We start from the raw sequence: 18,850 nt of genomic DNA, 5'->3' as shown, positions 1-18,850 counted from the left end.
AATTATATTGCTGTCGCGACTGTACGACGGGCGCCCGCAGTGAGTGTGCGAGCGCGACAACAACATAATTACGCGCGAGCGATAAGGATGTGTAGCTCGGGGTCATTGGACAAAATTCTACGTGCTCGCAGACCAGACTATAGATCGGCATAGGTAAACATGAGATAAGTAAATTTATGTTTGCCATGTCCACAACTACTTTTAATACCTGGTAGTTGAAACATGAAATATCTGTCCTGAAGAAGATCACGACTAGTAGTTGTTATTGTAATTAACTGATAGATGATTGGTGTTATGTTAATAATTATATTAAATATTGTAAAATATCTGTTTACCATGACCACGCCCCTGGTCTGCGTGCACGAGCAAATCCATACTAATGATGAAAGATTCTTTTCAGTACGTTGGACACTTTGTGTAGACTGCAGTTGCTCATTAATTTCTTCGATCTCCGGTGAGTGGACGGTCGCCCTGCTCATCTCATACGCTATAACAAACATGGTGCCCACGTTAGCTGTGTGTGATTACATAATAAAGCAATATTAATGTGCAATATCTGAATGGAGTACTGTGATGGGAGTGTTTGCAGGTGTCATCAAGTTTTTTTTTGCTATTTACAGATACAAGCTCACGTAAAGGTATAGACTTTGAGTGTCACTCGACTGAAGTAGAGTCAAGAGTTCAAATAGTTGAGTTCGAATAAGAGTAGAGAGAATTTAAGGTAGCAAGGTCTTGCCATAGTTTAACAACACTGCAAATATGAGTGTTCTACATATTTTACTCATTTCAATGCCTTGTACATTGATATTTTTGGATATCACTTAACAATACAGCTTCTACGGCATTTCATTATATTATACACACTAACTTTTGAGTAACGAACAAATTAAAGCAATTTTCCAAGAATTAAAGGTACATCTTACACTTTTTTTGATGAAGCAATTAAGTAAAGATTCGCCTAGAAAAGAGTAGGTCTGTGAAGATCCCCATAAATTCTGTGATGATGAGAACAGAGTGTACTGTGCACAAGTACAAAACACACCAACTTACTCTGGTCAATTTCATCCGATTGCGCTGTCGTATCGCTCACAGGGTCGTTCTGTGTCGGCAACTCACCCAAAGTCATGGTGTTTTCTGGTTTGTCATCGTAGAAGACGCTCTCTCCCACCATGCAGCCCCCGTCGGGGGTACAGCCTCCGGTGAGATTCACACCCGCCGCACAAAGAAGTGTCATGCGGGGTTCCATCTCAGCGAGCGGCCTGTCAAGAGACACCAAGCTGTAACTACTGATGTACGTACGCGGAAGACGGAAAATAAGAATCATGTTCTGTAGGTGCGATTTTGCAATTAAACATGTGTCACGATGAAATAAATCAGCATTATTTGAAGACAACTAGGTATTTTTTAACATCCTTAAATCCTTGTGATAGCGTCACAAATGGGGTAGCAGCTAGGGCATGTAAGTAATTGGTTCAACACGGTGATATCACATATCCTCCAACAAATTATAATGGACATAATAATATTTTGTTCACGTTCGTTTCGGAATATTGTAGTTGTATAGTTCTATAAAAAGCTATTGGGGTCCAGTCGATAAGTGGTAACTAACTTATGTCTAACATTATTCTTGAGATAAAAGGCTGACGTTTAGCGATAGAATGTCTCATTATAAAGAACTTGATATCAGAAATGAGGACGTCTGAGTTACTCGAAAGTGCTAAGATGACAGGAGTGAGATGTTAATAATCTCAGATGATGTGATACCTTTCCTAAGAACTGATAGAACCGCCGAAGAAACTACTCGTACATAGTGACAGCATCAGAGTGACGACTCGGTATCCGAGGAATGCTAATTTGATCTTGGTTGATCGCTGGATTGTTGTGGTGAATCCATTCCTAAGGTAAGCATTTAACTTACTCTGAGGGTTAACAGGGAGATTTTCTATAAAATAGTTTCCCCACATCTCTGCCAGTGACAAATAAGGTAGTATAAGAAAAATATGTTTTCTATGGTCTGAACCTCTACATAAAAACCGTGATAAAACTATTGGCATTATTCTGTGCTATTGAAAGAAAGAAAGAAAAAATGTTTATTCAGTATCATCAGTTTATTTGTGATCGATAGGTATCCCACTCATTTGTTTAACAAACAAATGTTTCATACAATATCTTATAGAAACAAATTAATTTGGAACCTTTAAGGATGTTATCAGTAAGGAAAAGTAAATAGAGATGCGCCAACGTGTGGTAGATAGAGCCCAGGTTACAAATATTCTGTTTAAGTCCTTACTCTTACGAACCTTACGTCCTTACTCTTACGAACCAACAACTAAACTTTTTTTAACCTTCCCTCTTCAAGTATTTATTTTATTTTCGTAGATACCAAATAGGGGGAAAAAAGGGGAAGGGCCCCTAAAATTAAATAACATCATTATTTTATCAGGTTGTCAACTAGTTCATCGCCATTTCTACACTCCTAAAACAATTGGTTGTCCTCAATAACTCGTTCCCCTTTTTCTTTTTGGTAAACCCCAGAGGCGTCTGATCATCAAGTCTAATCAGTAACTTACCTGCAGAACACAGGCACTGGAACCGGCACTCCGCAGGTCGAGAGGGAAGTGCAAGGGCTGGGTTTCTGACCCTTGACTGGTAGACTCCACCCGTAAGCCTGGAGACGTCCATCTTCTTTCTTCACATGCGCTCGCACCTACGAATACCACCAGTTCACGTAGGACCATTCTTAATGCTTATCACTATGCAACTTAAGGACTCTAGGATTTTATAGAAGTTCATTTTGGCTAAAGAATAACAACAGTTTCTGCTGTATTGGTCATTTGAATAAGATAGTAGGGGAATAAAAATTATTTTCCAAATAAACTAATTCACTTGATTCTTGGCAGACACAAGTTCTAAATCAAATTCTAAGTGCCGTGGTTCTCTTTTCACCTATGTATGGAGGATTTCATAATGCTTTTGAGAGGGTAAGGTGAGTAAGCTGGCCACGTTTGATTCCTTCATTTTTTAAGACTATGAATTCCATTCATTTACTTGCTAATAATACACTGGTCATCACAAAAATCGACCCTCCCGCGACAAACACTTTCAAACGTATGCATCCCCACTTGCCACCAATATTGGCACCATTTAAAAGCCTAGTTCTAAACTTCATTTCATTAAAGGAAAGGTTTTTACCCCAAAAATGTGTCTATAGAAGAATCCAGTCACTTCTTAAAAAAATAGGTAGTTACACTTGAGCCAACTTTTATGGCTATAAAACTGTTAGGTTGGGATTAATCGCTATCGATCTGTTAAAGAGGACACGTGAGATCATTATTTGGTTTTATAACCATAAAAATTGGCCTAATTGATCCCAGAGGTGAGCCGAAAGTAAGGTCTTTTTTCAAGTCACATTTATTGTATATCGCGTTTATGTTAATCGTTTATTAAGAAATTAAATGTGTTTTTCTTTAAGGATATTTATTGGGCTTTCAAATAACACCAATATTGTTGGGGCACCATGATTGTGTCAGTAGGAACGAGTTTTCCTGTAAAACGTAGGTGGGCCGATTTTTGTGATGACCACGACCAGTATAGTATAATAATGAGTATCTAAGGGCCTCATAAGGTTCAAGGTCAACCAAAGGGCGATAAAGCGTGCTATGCTCGAAATCGAATAAGATAGATAAGACGTCTCACATTTTAAGTTCCTTGTAGGAGAAACATAGTAAAAGACAGCTGTGAGTGTGGGCAGTCACATTATCACATGTTAACAAACTCCTACTCGATGGATCGATGACCCAGAAGGTATAGACGGGAAGCACCTGGATGCGGTCAGCGTGGGACCGATCGTTGTGAAAACCCTTATGGAAGGCCTTTATCAAGCAGTTGAAGGCATTTGGTTGAGACGACTTGCTAATTAATCTAAGGCTATACTCGAATAGGCTACTACAAAATCAAGCTCTTATGATTCTCCAACGGGAGAGTGTAGTGTGGTTAACTTACGTAACGCGTAGTAGCGACGATGAATGGGTGTTACTCATACATCAATCTAGAAGAGCAATCCTAATTACATTGCAAACTTCATAAGTTTGTCTCATTTTAACATTTTAAACTTATAACTTTTACTATAAAATTTTGTAAAAAAAAGTAATAAATAATTTGTCTTTCTTTATTCTCAATGTAGCTTGAGGTATGACCATTTAAATCCGTACAAGTTGAGGGACTACATCATCTCGTTCCCACCATTGCAACATCTTTTAGCCAGAGTCAGATTGGCCATAAACGAAACCCAACCAGTGAAGGTTGTTTAGTCCCGAGGGATACTCGATTGTCGTAGAATCCAGTACATATTTTGAACTGCATCGTGACTACATGCTCCTCTAAGACCTAGGTGTATCATGTACACACCCACACTGTTAACTATCCATTTCCATTTTTGCTCTCGCTCTAATCAAATGGCGATTCTTTGCGATAGAACGAGATGACATGACTTTCAATGGGCAGTTAACACTGTTGGCGATAGTACATTGTAAAAGCTTCGTTTAAAGAGCTATTCATCATCAGGTCATAAAGCAGTCTATTATACAATTATTTTAATCATCATGGTTATTCGGGGTTAGTGATATTACCTTGGTTTTCCCATAATTAGTTATGTTAGAACTGTGTTGAATATACATAGGCTATTATCATTAAACTTGAGTTCCAATATATTACAGAATCAGAACATTCAAAGCATATACAAGTCTCTAGAAATTTACAAATTACGGTATTTGCAAATAAAAAAGGGAATAAACATGCACTTGAAGTAAAATTATAGCGAATTTTATCTAAGCCTCTGACACACAGGGAAATGGCCGCAGACAGTGCAAAATTTACATTACGGTTTGACAGAGCTGTCAAATGCTGTCAAAATAGTGAAATCAGTACATCGCAACCTAGCTCCACTGCATCCATGCCTCTATATGCCACAGGCTTTTTAACATTAAAGGACAAACACAAAACAAAAAGCTTCATATATAAAATAGTTTTATTCACATAACGTCACAAACAATAGAGCGATAAAATAAAATAATATTATTTGATTACTCAATAAATATCTATCTAACATTACTATACAAGCCTATTTCATAATATCACTTATAACGTCACAGTTATTTCACATTAATATCACTGTTCAAAAAACTTGTACTAAATTGATTACTATTTTCTTTTGGGAGACGTCACTCATTCAACTGAAAACAAAGAATGGGACAGGAATTAGGTGAGGGGCAAGGATAATAAATAATAAACAAACAACAGAGGAACCACAGCACACACAAAATAAGCATGAAAGGATGGGAAAGCTTAATGCGGATAATGTTTAAATACATAAAGAAAACTCAAGTTGCAGTAGATACTTGTATATACTTTTAGAATGTACCAATATATTACGTGGCGACCGATCTGTGGATCGCCGCAAATAACAATAATCAATGTGTGCAATCTTAAAGGTCTTAAATTTAGTGATGAACCTAAGTATACCCTCTACTAATTGTACTATGAAAAAAGCTGATAATAGCGGTACTTTCTAATTTATAGTCATGATACTGGAACATTGGTTAGAAAGCGTATATGCGTATTACAAATGTCATTAACTACTTAGTACTTATTAGTTAATACAGGAACTTTATTTTTAGTAAGCAGTTTCAAAAATGAATCATTCGATTAGTGGGCATGTGTGTTATTTACAGTCACCTGTATTTTACTTGGAAGCTTTGCCTAGATACATGAAATCTAGGATAACGAATCATAGTATAAATCTACATTAGTTAACAAACCACCGAAAGGCTAATATACATAATTAGCATATTTAATTGCCGTAGAATAGACAGAAAAACCACACCGAAAGAGGAGTAGTATAGTGTAAATGCCCAACTATTTATAACGAGTAGCTAAACATGTGTTCAACTATAGCCCAAGATCCAAAACGAATAACAAAGCTTGATATATTGTCGAGGTTTGAACGAGATCTGTACATAGGACCGTAATTCTGAATATCACGCGTGATTCTGAGTAAAGCTGTGTAGGTAAACTATTTTCTAATGATTGTGGTTATCTTGTCCTTTTTCGCTCATGTACCCCAAAGTGTAGGTTAAGCATAAGTTAGTAAGTTTTGGTCATAACTTGTTATTCGCAGTGGATCTTGCACCAAGTCAAGCACGGTAATACTATCTATACAGTATTCCAACTCGGCCATATTTTTGAAATAAATGTCAACAGCCCCGCGGTACGTCACGGTGTATGACAACATGCGATAGGGCTGCTCACCTACAGTACCCATTCTAATTACATCTGTCTACTTAGAATTTCTATCTAGTTTTGTGATTGTAATTTTTTTTTATTTAGACAAACAAAATACTTTGTGAATGGAATAGGATAAAAATGCGTGTTGTTTTGTGATTAGTAGATTTAATTTAAAAGAATATACTAAAATAATTTTGAATCTACTAATCATAATGAGTACTTAATGACCTGTTACTTTACTTTAATTTCAGGCGGGCGAAGTCTTGGGCTTAAGCTGGTTTTATACAATATAATTTTCATTTCAAATCAAAGTGACTCAAAATGACCATTTCTGACAGTTAATGACTAGTTTTTGACAAATTTGACTGTTTAAGATGGTCTGTCAAATTCGATCACCTTAGTCATTTTCAACACTAGTGTTGAAAATGTCGGAACGGACGTCGATGGCCTAGGCCATCGACGTCCGTTCGGCACATTCGCGACACCCCTAATTTTTTCATCTCGACCGCGTCCCGTGATTTTAAATTCGAAGGAAAGCTCGCGTTTCGTCGGTTTATATGAAGTTACAATACTGTATGATATTATTACCGTGACCAAGTGCTTGGTTTCCATTTCTAGATCATAAAAAGGTATCTGAATGATAAGACGCGTACGCACGCGCGAGTGGTCATTCGTAAACCATTCATCTTATAGGCTTAGAAAAGAAAACTCATTTGACTAAAGCCTGGTCCGTGAGCACGTAGAATTTTGTCCAATGACCCCAAGCTACCCATCCTTATCGCTCGCGCGTAATTATATTGCTGTCGCGACTGTGCGACGGGCGCCCGCAGTGAGTGTGCGAGCGCGACAGCAACATAATTACGCGCGAGCGATAAGGATGGGTAGCTTGGGGTCATTGGGCAAAATTCTACGTGCTCACGGACCAGGCTTTGGTACTGACCTGTCGAAATTGCTCGGTCCTCTCGTGCCTTCGATGATGGTGGTCGGAGAGCTGCGTCTCGATGAAGTCCGCTTGGGTTCTGGAGTGGCGCATGGCAGGTTGCGGCGCCGCCACCGCGCGGAGGTGTGGTGTAGACAAGGGCCGCTGGGGCCGCTCGCCCGTACTGATGACAATGAGAGGCTCTTTATACGGCTATCGCTCTTATATTTATTACGGACCAGGGTTCGAAAATATCCGATATTTATTATAAATATCAAAATATCGGATATTTATGATATATATCCGATATATATCAACTTTGATATATATCAATTTTGTATGAAAGCCATAGTATTATTTTATTGTATTATTCATGAATACTATTGCATATGTGTTACATAAACATGTTTTTAATGTTTTTAAAACTTAAAATCAGACAAATAAAGCAAAAACATAAAATATCTTTGAAATACGGCAAAAACACCTAAAAAAATAAAAATCTTATGTCAAAAAGTACAAATACAGTAAGAAATTTTAAAAGTTGATATACAGGGTGACAGGTAAAGCGATACATTCCTTGAAAGGGGTTAAAGTAGAGCTTATTTGCAGTCATTTAAGTCATATGACACCATGTCCGAAACTTGTTCATTTCCAAGTTATTCAAGATTTAAGTATTTTTTTAAAAATCTCCAGTTTTTATGTAAAAATGTACCCTTGTAATGAAGAATACGGAAAAATGTTAACTTTTTTGTTGTATTCGTATAGCTAAATAATAAGATTGACATTTTAAATTAAAATTTGCAAGAAAGAATTGTCATTACTCAAGTAAAAGCTAAAAAACCATGTATTATGTTGCAAAAAAAATATGTTTTAGGTAATTAAACGAAGAATTTCCAAGAAAAAATGTATGGAATGTTGTGTACAAATTACAGAATTTAGTTCCTTGATTCATTAGCTATTCAAAAAGGTACAGGTGTTTAACAAACACTACATAATTATTTTTTTATTTGAATTTAAACGTCTAGTAAGATACTTTCATAAAAAAATAAATAAATAAAAAAGTCACACTAACAACTGTTCTTGGGTCTCAATAAATGAAAAACTTAGTATTTTAATAATAATTGTATCACCTAATTTTATCTAGGTACATTATTTTAAGTCCTGCTCAAACTGTGAGCCCCGTCTTCTAATACAAGCTCGTAGTCTGTTTCTCACTTTTGTTTTTGTGACTCTTGTTGTCAAACTGCTGAATATCTTGAGCTGCCCTCTGAATGCGCTCACGAAGCTCTTGCTCGTTGTTTACGGGGGTTACATACAAGAGATACTTCATGTGACCCCATAAATAAAAATCGCAAGGGGTCAGATCCGGACTTCTGGCTGGCCAAGGAATGGGTCCACCGCGCCCAATCCAACGAAGTGGATATTGTTGATCCATCCATTGGCGTACACTGAGCCGAAAGTATGCTGTGTGTGAAAGCTTCGTGAGCGCATTCAGAGGGCAGCTCAAGATATTCAGCAAAGTTTGACAACAAGAGTCACAAAAACAGAAGTGAGAAACAGACTACGAGCTTGTATTAGAAAACGGGGCTCACAGTTTGAGCAGGACTTAAAATAATGTACCTAGATAAAATAAGGTGATACAATTATTATTAAAATACTAAGTTTTTCATTTATTGAGACCCAAGAACAGTTGTTAGTGTGACTATTTTATTTATTTATTTTTTTATGAAAGTATCTTACTAGACGTTTAAATTCAAATAAAAAAATAATTATGTAGTGTTTGTTAAACACCTGTACCTTTTTGAATAGCTAATGAATCAAGGAACTAAATTCTGTAATTTGTACACAACATTCCATACATTTTTTCTTGGAAATTCTTCGTTTAATTACCTAAAACATATTTTTTTTGCAAAATAATACATGGTTTTTTAGCTTTTACTTGAGTAATGACGATTCTTTCTTGCAAATTTTAATTTAAAATGTCAATCTTATTATTTAGCTATACGAATACAACAAAAAAGTTAACATTTTTCCGTATTCTTCATTACAAGGGTACATTTTAACATAAAAACTGGAGATTTTTTAAAAAATACTTAAATCTTGAATAACTTGGAAATGAACAAGTTTCGGACATGGTGTCATATGACTTAAATGACTGCAAATAAGCTCTACTTTAACCCCTTTCAAGGAATGTATCGCTTTACCTGTCACCCTGTATATCATCAAAACCGGCTTGATATATATCGGATATATATCCGATATATATCTTGATATATATCCTTTGATATATATCCTCGAACCCTGTTACGGACTACGCTAAAACTTGCGCGACGTGCATCCACCGAGAGTATAAGATTCGCGGCGGGCACCTGCCGCGTGCGCCCGCCTATTATTGCACGACCGTTGAAAACTCGTACGCGTCATACTACTTTTCGAAACACACGCATAAGGGCGCCGCGCGAGTTTTAACATATTTCTATTTAGACTAGTGCTTTAGCAGGTTTTGGTTTGAATCAGCCTCGCATAAGCCATTTTAAATTAATACAACCGCAATGCAACATCGCTCTAATCTGTACTATACTTATGGAGGCAAAAATGTGTATTGATTGATCTATAATAACTTATTTGATGAGTGGATTTCATCCACGAAAAATAAGTTCCTATTTTCTAATATTATTTTCACGCATCCCTATGGTGACACGGTCTACGTGATCGCTGCCATTGAAAAAGGAAGAAGCAACTCCATAAAATCATTTCGATAAAGCTTAGAAAATAATGCACCCGCTTAAAATTGCTAACAAGGTGGAATAATTAATCACTCTTTATCAATTCATTGAATTTAGTAATCACTCTTTATCAATTCATTGAATTTAGTGTAAGTATTAAAGTACTAATGTGACTTGATAAAAAGTGTAATCACTTCCAGATACAAGATAAGGAGATTACATGTAATGCAATTCTCAAATCATTGCTTGTTAACATTAAAGTTGTTGATAACCATAATGTAAAGGTGGGCATGATTTTGTCAGAGCAAACTTATTTGTCTTATGTCGTGTATGACCGCTGATTCTGACCTATGCAAAAATGTTTTATTCGCAAAAACAAAACCAATGTATACGAACTTGACAAACCCTTGAGAAAACTTACATAAAAATCAGCATTTCATTCGTATGCCTCTTGAGTTAAACATGACGTATGTGCGTTCATTATTATTGAGAATATGTGCATGAAAATAGAGGAAATACTAGCAGGAAAATGGGTACAAGTAGCAGGGTAGTTCCGGTCTGTAAACATGTTATATAGGCCAGTAGAATTAAACATGAAAATAATCAAATCGGAAGCAATTCCTACCTAATTTTAATGGCTTCATTTGTTGCCCATTAAGATTATCCTAGATTTTCGACTTTGACGGAGTTGTGCTTAAGTGGTGGGGCCCCCCAAAGGGGCATATTTGCGGTTTTACGGTTATACCACGTAAACGACTTACAGTATCGAAAACTGATGTTCCTGAGATTAGCGCTTTCAAACTAACAAACAAAAAAACTTCAGCGTTTTAATATGAACCTGTTGTTGTTGATTTTTGGAGACGGACCGTAGACCTGCCCACGACCTGGCATACCGTATGCGTTCCACGACTGTGCAGGAGGATACAAGGAAGAGGGGCAGCCATAGTGGATAACAGAGTCGTTCAAGAGAGTGCAACGAAGAGGTGCAGCAACCGTAGTTAAGGATCGGCTAGGACGAACAAGGATAAGCAAATGCAACTCGCGAGCCTTGACAGGCAGGGATACGCTGGTTAAGGCGGCCCTTTACAAGGCTTAGGAGCCTGCGGATGACGAGCCATTGGACATAGAGAGGGTCATTAATTATGCGTACATTTTCTACTTTGTCGAAGATAAGCACGAAAACGGTTGGTCCAAAACATATGAATTTGGTCTTATTCAATGCAGGATTAAACGCCGTCATGAAGCTTAGTTTTCAATCAGTAAGTCCTTTACGCTGGTTAAGGCGGCCCTTTACAAGGCTTGGGAGCCTGCGGGTGACGAGCCATTGGACATAGAGAGGGTCATTAATTATGCGTACATTTTCTACTTTGTCGAAGATAAGCACGAAAACGGTTGGTCCAAAACATATGAATTTGGTCTTATTCAATGCAGGATTAAACGCCGTCATGAAGCTTAGTTTTCAATCAGTAAGTCCTTTACGCGGTAAAACCGCAAAAAGGGCCCTTTCGGGGGGCCTCACCAGTTAAGCACAACTCCACCGAAGTCTAAAACTTAGGATAGTTTTAATGGGCATCAAATAAAGTCATTAAAACAATAAAACCTTTTATATCTAATTCTACTGGCCTAATAGCACTTCAACCTGACCTTACGCTATAGAGCCTCGATCTGACGCTACGCTATAGCACCAATCTGTCATGTAGCGAACTAATCGAAAGTCAATTCAATTCAAAAGTCAACATTTATATGAAAAAATATGGAAAGTGCATCGATTATTAGGATTTTTCTATTTTTTTCCGGCAGAGTTGTTCAGTATTCATTAATTTATTTTCATCAGTCCACTGCTGGAAATAAGCTTCTCCCAATACGCACCTTTTTAAACTGTATTTCGCTTTTTACATCCAACTTCAGCCTTTCGCAATTTATAGCACATAATATAAAGCCAATTCGAAATGCAAGCAAAATATATTTTGGCCTTTCGCTTGAGAAATCAAAACAACTTTATAGGATTCGAACCCATTAATATTTTATTTAAGCGCCGTATTATTGTGCAAAGCATTTTTGCAATGCCTCGTCAGAATTCGCAAGAAACATTTATGCAAAATTCTTTAATTTATTGTACCACGCTCAGCTATTATTTAACTATGTATTTCCACTTGCGAATGCAAAAATTACAAAAATAAATTCAAAAGTTATTAAAAATAAACAAAATCAAATACGAATATAGAAATCCGCTCAGCATTAATAAAATTAATTATTATTACGCAAGTGACACATGCTTAGCATACCTGAAAAGGTTGCTAAAAAACTTCCAAATACTCTGCTTGTTCTTTTTGTCCATGGTAGAGTCGACTCTACTGGCTCGCACCATTTCAGTCCAGCGGACGGCATCTTGTAGCTCTATCAGACGTTCCTGAAATCACAAAATTATACATTTATTACGTACTAGCTGTGCCCGCGACTCGTACGCATGAAAACCCGTTTTCGCAACATTTTTCATTATTGCTCTGCTCCTATTGATCGTAGCGTGATGTTGTATAGCCTATAGCCTTCCTCGATAAATGGTCTATCTAACACTGAAAGAATTTTTCAAATCGGACCAGTAGTTCCGGCGATTAGCGCATTCAAGTAAACAAACAAGCAAACAAACTCTTCAGCTTTATAATATTAGTATAGATTTATCAATATAATTAATGTGCGAGGGGGTTGGCCGCGAAGATCGGCTACGTAAGCGATCTTCGGGCGCACCGCACCGCCAAGACAGGAGTCGAAGTGGTCGCCATGGCCGAAATCAGTCGGATGTATCATCATCATGACGTAGGACTTGACATTCCAATTAAAGGTCAGCTGCTGTTATCACATCCTAAATCACCCTATAATAGATGTCCCTTAAATAACTATGTATAAACAATAAACTGTAAATAACAGCAATAAAGGAACTTATTACTTGTTTAGTGTGTAAAATATGTAGCTTACATAACTTCGGTGAGACGACATAAATCCAAGCAGGATGGTAAACCATGATCTGACCAAGCGCCGAAAATTGACAATCAAACTTTCTCAATCAATATTCAATCCAAGATTTCCACCATTACGATTTGAAATGCAGATGTCATGACTTAAGGTCCTATGTCCCCTAGATGGGGCAGAGGGCGTCCACAACAGTCCTCCATCGCGTTCGGTCTTGAGCTTCGCGCTTGATCTCGCTCCAGGTGATGATGATTTATGATTATGTCATAGGCAAGCATAATTTATGTGGACATATATAAATAATACCTAACACCAAAATATATACAGGGTGTCCCAAAAACAATGGATAACCCTGTAACCATCGATAAGCCTCGCCATGGTCTCCCTAACGTCCATTTTTGACCCCAGTAAAAATATCACCGTTTTCAAGATTTTTAAGTTTTTGTGCATTTTTAGAAAATTGCCACCTGCGATTACTTTTTCTGATGCCATTTCTACAAATGAGGATACTTTTCAATCTAGTTTTTTTCCTTATCACAAGGGATAGTTGGGCTATCAAAAGAAAAGATCAAAGTTCAACAAACTAGTTTGAAAATATGAAAATTTTAAGAAATTGCAGAAGAGAAGGAAAAATTAATTCATTGTCTTGCACTTTTGATCAGCCATCGTGTAAAAAAAATGTAGGAAGACCATCGTGCCCATTACCTTAAAAACTTTCTTGGTTTCTTTCTTTTCTTTCTTTCTTGGAGGCTACGTACCAGAGAGCGCATCGTAGGACGTCCACCTACAAAGTGGACCGACGACCTCATAGAGATAAGCAGGAAGGTGCTGTATGCAGGCCGCTACCAAGCGGTCATTATGAAAATCATTAGGGTACAGGCCTATGTTCAGCAGTGGACGTCCTACGGCTGAAATGATGATGATGATGATGATAAAATGTTGCTTTATTTAAATTCCTATGCTAAAAATTATCCATTTGTATTTAATGCCACTATGCAGTCCTAGTTTAACTATTACGAGAAAAACTCATTTTTGCAGTTTTCATACTAGTTGCTATTCAAGTAGCCATAAGAGAAAAATAATACAGGATACATACGCTTGTGATACCTTTTTAGAATCTCAATTAACCAAGGAAGTTTTTAAAGTAATGGGCACGATGGTCTTCCTACATTTTTTTTACACGATGGCTGATCAAAAGTGCAAGACAATGAATTAATTTTTTCTTCTCTTCTGCAATTTCTTAAAATTTTCATATTTTCAAACTAGTTTGTTGAACTTTGATCTTTTATTTTGATAGACCAACTATCCCTTGTGATAAGGAAAAAAACTAGATTGAAAAGTATCCTCATTTGTAGAAATGGCATGAAAAAAAGTAATCGCAGGTGGCAATTTTCTAAAAATGCACATAAACTTAAAAATCTTGAAAACGGTGATATTTTTACTGGGGTCAAAAATGGACGTTAGGGAGATCATGGCGAGGCCTATCGATGGTTACAGGGTTATCCATTGTTTTTGGGACACCCTGTATAATCTTTAAATAAATATGAATACATAAATATTTATTATTTATAATATAAAATAGAAAAACTTTTAAAAATTGTTGTACAATCGTGCAATAAGAGATTGCAGCATTTGAATGATCCTCTTAATTTGGAACAACAAAGCGTACAGCAAGAAACGCTTTGACAAAAGCCCCGCGTTGATCCGAGCGTTGGTTGGAGAAATCTCATTTCCTTCAGAATCCGAGTGGTTAGTGGAAAATATTTTCTGGATTTTGGCCAGCTTTTGATCGAGATCTTTCAGTTTCCATCCATAGCGGCGGTTCTCAATAATAACCAGGAACAGGAGAAACACTCTCAAGAACATCAGCTTGCGAACCGGTGTAATAGTAAACGGCATCTTGTATTCACGAAAGAACGTCAATCGCACAACACAACCTACTACCTACGAAATATAAAAACAACTGAGCCGTTTGCGCTGAAATTACTTACTTTTATACGACACCAATTTTGAATTATGTAAAATAAAATCTGATCTGAATACTGCAATAACTATTTTCGTATGCTGGCCTTACATAGCAGCGATGAACTTGCAAGATAGCATCTATTCACACTAGCGATAGGTTTATTATACTTACTAAGTAGCTGCTACTATTATTTAGAAAACATTATTTTTCCAAACAATAAAGCCTATTTTGTATATATTCTTGAACGCTAGATCTTATCTTCTCTTTGACTGAGCGGAAGATCTCAATGACGTCACAAATTCAAATAAGCCGTTACGTTTTACAATAAACTCTTGCACACTTAAATAATTGAAAATATATTAATCAATCTAGTTCAAATTAAGAAAAAAATAAGATCTTACGTTAATTTCAGCCGAATAATGTTCAATTTGTTATGAGAAATCAATAATAAGACGATAATTGATATGAAAGATTATGTTCACACAAGGCGCATTTTTGTACCAAGTAAATTTACATTGCAATGCATTTTTGTACCTAGAAACTTGGAAAATCACAAAACGTTAGTCACCTTATATTGGTTTCTCTCCATCAACACACGGGCCATCTCGACCCGCGTGAACCTTCTACGCTGAGCCATGGGCACGTCAGCTTCATCCTCATTTTCACCGCCGCCTGCGTTGTTGCTCACTGTTTCCTGATAAAAACAAACATAAATGCTTTACCAACAATAAAGATGATCAATTATTATTAAAATACAATTAATAAATCACATAAATGTTAGTATCTTATCTCCTGCAAGAGGAATTAAGCCGAAGGACGAAACCACAACAGTCGAAACTTAAATTGGTCCAGTTTTCGGTCTCAAACTTTTTTTTAAGTTCTCATAGGCACAAACATTATAATCCGGGCCTTTTCAAGGCGAGGCTTACATGGCATATTATGTACCATTCTAGACTGTATCTCACTTAACACTAGGTGCGTTTACGGTCAAATACCTGCCTTGTTATGCATAACTAAAAAAAATACAAAAATAATCATAATAAATAAATAAAAAACACACAAGACACGGCAGTCTTCACAGAACGTCTGATCGCTATGTCTTCTAACTATTAAATGAGTACTTCGTGCAGAAAAGCAAAGCATTTGTAAATACATTGCTAAAGAGCTTAATAAGAATTGGACATGTTAATGTTTGGTTTTACTTGGAAATATCAGATGAATGGAAAAATATTCAAACTGAATTATGTATGTGTTTTCAGCAGAATCAAAATATATAGGTACATAGACTGAGACTTGTCTCGAATGAAACTGAATTTTTCATTATGTAGGTGCATAAACAACCCAAGATGGCGCTGGAATAAAACGTAGGTGTAGGTCGCTGTTTAGAATGTAGAGTCAACAGCACATCAGATTATATAATTATATTGCAAAAACTTCTATATTTTTTTTTAATTATGCGTTTTATTTAGATACAAGTACCAAGTCAAGGATACTATGGACAACACTACTGGGTTTTATTGGCGGTCAAGCTGTAGATCCTGGCTACACAATAGGTACAGTGGTGGGAATAGTGCCGTAAAAAAAAGCTTCAGTCAAATCACGATACAGTGTGGTTACAGTTCGCTTGCTCGTTGGCTGGTTTCAGCCAAATTACTTCCAAAGCCGGACAAAGCCCTCCCCAAGGATTTCCATATCGACCGGTCCTGCGCTGCCCACATCCAGGTTCTTCCAGCGACCTTCACCTGGTCGTCGGTCCACTTAGTGGGGGGCTGCCAGCGTTGCCAGTTTTTTTTTTCGCCAAGTCGGGACTTTGCTACTTTTTGAGTGAAAATAGCGGGATTCTTCCGTCAGAAGCGGGACATAGTAAAAAAACGTATATAATCAAAGGTTTTCAAATATTTATCTTTTTATTTGACTTAAAATTACGTTTACGAGACAATAGATAGCAAAAGTAGCCACAGTAATTGTATTTTAACAAAACAATAATATTTTAAATCAGATTTACTCTATCGTTAAATTCGTCTTTAGAATAAAAAAAGAAAAAAAAAACAAAAAATCGAAATTAAAGTTTTATTCTTTAGAATTCAAACAATAGTCTGGTGAAGTCAGTGTCTCTCTCCGAAAAGCGGGACCGAGCCTGTCCCGCGCGGGACATTTAAATTTGATTTAAAAATCGGGACGTCCCGCCAAAATCGGGACGTCTGGCAACGCTGGGGGCTGCCCACGCTACATCTTTCGGCCGTTCCGAGCCGGAAGTGAACAGTATCTTAAGAAAACTGATGTCCTTACCTTCAAATGTCTTAACTCTTCCTCCAGCTGTGACACTCTCTCCCTTAGTTTTTCTCGGGCCGCGCTCAAACTTGCCACCTCTTCTCTCAATATTTCTTGCTCAGCGGTCAATTCATCCACTTTAACTATAAGATCGTCTTTGACTACATTTAACGCGTTCCTGTAAAAATAATTTAATATTATTTCTTGAGTATAAAAGGCACAAACAAGCAAAGGAAAGAGTATACATTACAAATTACTAATAATATTTAAAAAAAAAAAGAGAGGGAGAGACTAGAGTAAATTCAAACTCTTTATTGCACATTAATTGTTTCACAGGTTTTTTTTTTACAAAAGGCAAGAATGATAAAATAACTTGTAATCTAAGCACGTGTTTATGGGAAAACGTATAAAAGTTTTGACTTACTTGGTTGCGAGCAGCTCGTTGTTCTCCAGAATGAGATTTTCGACCTCTTTTCCCATGCCTACATCAAATAACGATACATCAGGAAACATAATAAAATATAACTTATCAAAGACATGCAGAAAACTATAAAGAATAATAGGTACACCGACACCATGTCTCTAAAATAAACATAAAACAACTGAAAGATACATATTACAAAGGCAGAGAAATTGTAATAAAAAATATTACATAAATGTTTAATAATTTATCAAATACTATGGCCAACTTTTATACTTATCAACAACGATATTTAAAATAATAAAATATGTATAGCCTGACCAGGAACATAAAAACCCTCGCCATGTTGCGGAAAACTAATGGTACTAATTTCTTTTAATGGCAACAGTAACTGAAAACTTCATTATCATGTCACCTTGCATGTCAGTCTATTGCTGTCAAAGTGTAAACAAACTTTATTTTAAATGTGCGCAATTGATTTTGTGAATTAAATTGCTAAAATCTTTTTATAGTCGTGAAAGAAAAGTGGTTTACAATGTGTTAAAGTATTTGTCGAAGAGAAATACTAAGGGTTCGGACAATATTTTCATTGAATAATGTTTCCGACAAAGGTTGTCAAATTGACTGACATGTTTATCGCATAGTACAGTCCACTATGAAAATTAGCTGTGGTTTGCTTCAACTACCTATTTTAAAATTTTTTGTCACTTTCTATGTGTTGATATTTATGGAATTGGGAAAGAAGTACCGAGTTTGAAGCGTTCATGAGCAAACATTGCAGTTGAATATTCAAGTTCTGAATTTGATTATTGATGAATAATAAAATAAATCCTACTAGCTCGATTGATGGTTTCATTTAATTTATTTAAACCAGGTTACCTATAATAATATTTTGTCGTTAATTTATGAAAATATCAAATTAGCCCGTAATCCTGAATCCTGATACATAAAGTTAGCCTATTAATTTAACACAGGTACGACTGTACTCAGTGTTGCACTATCAAATGCAATTGACGCGCCTCTATGCCAGGGTTTTTATGTTCCTGGTCAGGCTATATAACATTTGTTGAAGAACCTATCACACAGAACCAAAATATGTCGAATTTTTTGAAATAATAGTTTTAACGAAATAAATAAGTCTCTCTTTATATTCAAAAATTTAGATTGACATTTTCATGCTACGATTACCCAAACTTGAACGACGTTTAATTTCTAGAGTCTATTTATTTCGATTCCGTACTTTAATAATAAACATACTTCATGCCTATAGATTACTTACCAAAGTAGTTATCATTAAC

At 36.3% G+C, this 18,850-nt stretch overlaps 1 protein-coding gene across 6 annotated transcripts in view; it reads right to left on the bottom strand.

Moving 5' to 3' along the window:
- The window catches only part of LOC135086550 (JNK-interacting protein 3), a 52,085-nt gene that overhangs the window by 20,631 nt on the left and 12,604 nt on the right, over nucleotides 1-18,850 (bottom strand). For 3 of the 6 annotated variants that reach the window (XM_063981287.1, XM_063981288.1, XM_063981290.1), the window contains exons 7-15: nucleotides 18,832-18,849; nucleotides 17,556-17,613; nucleotides 17,150-17,309; nucleotides 15,429-15,554; nucleotides 12,213-12,337; nucleotides 7,223-7,385; nucleotides 2,571-2,707; nucleotides 1,051-1,259; nucleotides 336-487 (exon numbers count right to left, since the gene is read on the bottom strand). In XM_063981287.1, coding sequence (XP_063837357.1) covers nucleotides 336-487; nucleotides 1,051-1,259; nucleotides 2,571-2,707; nucleotides 7,223-7,385; nucleotides 12,213-12,337; nucleotides 15,429-15,554; nucleotides 17,150-17,309; nucleotides 17,556-17,613; nucleotides 18,832-18,849 — 1,148 coding nt within the window. The remainder of the gene's footprint in view (nucleotides 1-335; nucleotides 488-1,050; nucleotides 1,260-2,570; nucleotides 2,708-7,222; nucleotides 7,386-12,212; nucleotides 12,338-15,428; nucleotides 15,555-17,149; nucleotides 17,310-17,555; nucleotides 17,614-18,831; nucleotide 18,850) is intronic. The other 3 variants (XM_063981289.1, XM_063981292.1, XM_063981291.1) reach the window with 2 other exon arrangements.

Source organism: Ostrinia nubilalis, chromosome Z (genome assembly GCF_963855985.1).
Source record: "Ostrinia nubilalis chromosome Z, ilOstNubi1.1, whole genome shotgun sequence".
Classification (NCBI taxonomy): Eukaryota; Metazoa; Arthropoda; class Insecta; order Lepidoptera; family Crambidae; genus Ostrinia; species Ostrinia nubilalis.
This window is presented reverse-complemented; position numbering and strand designations above follow the sequence as displayed.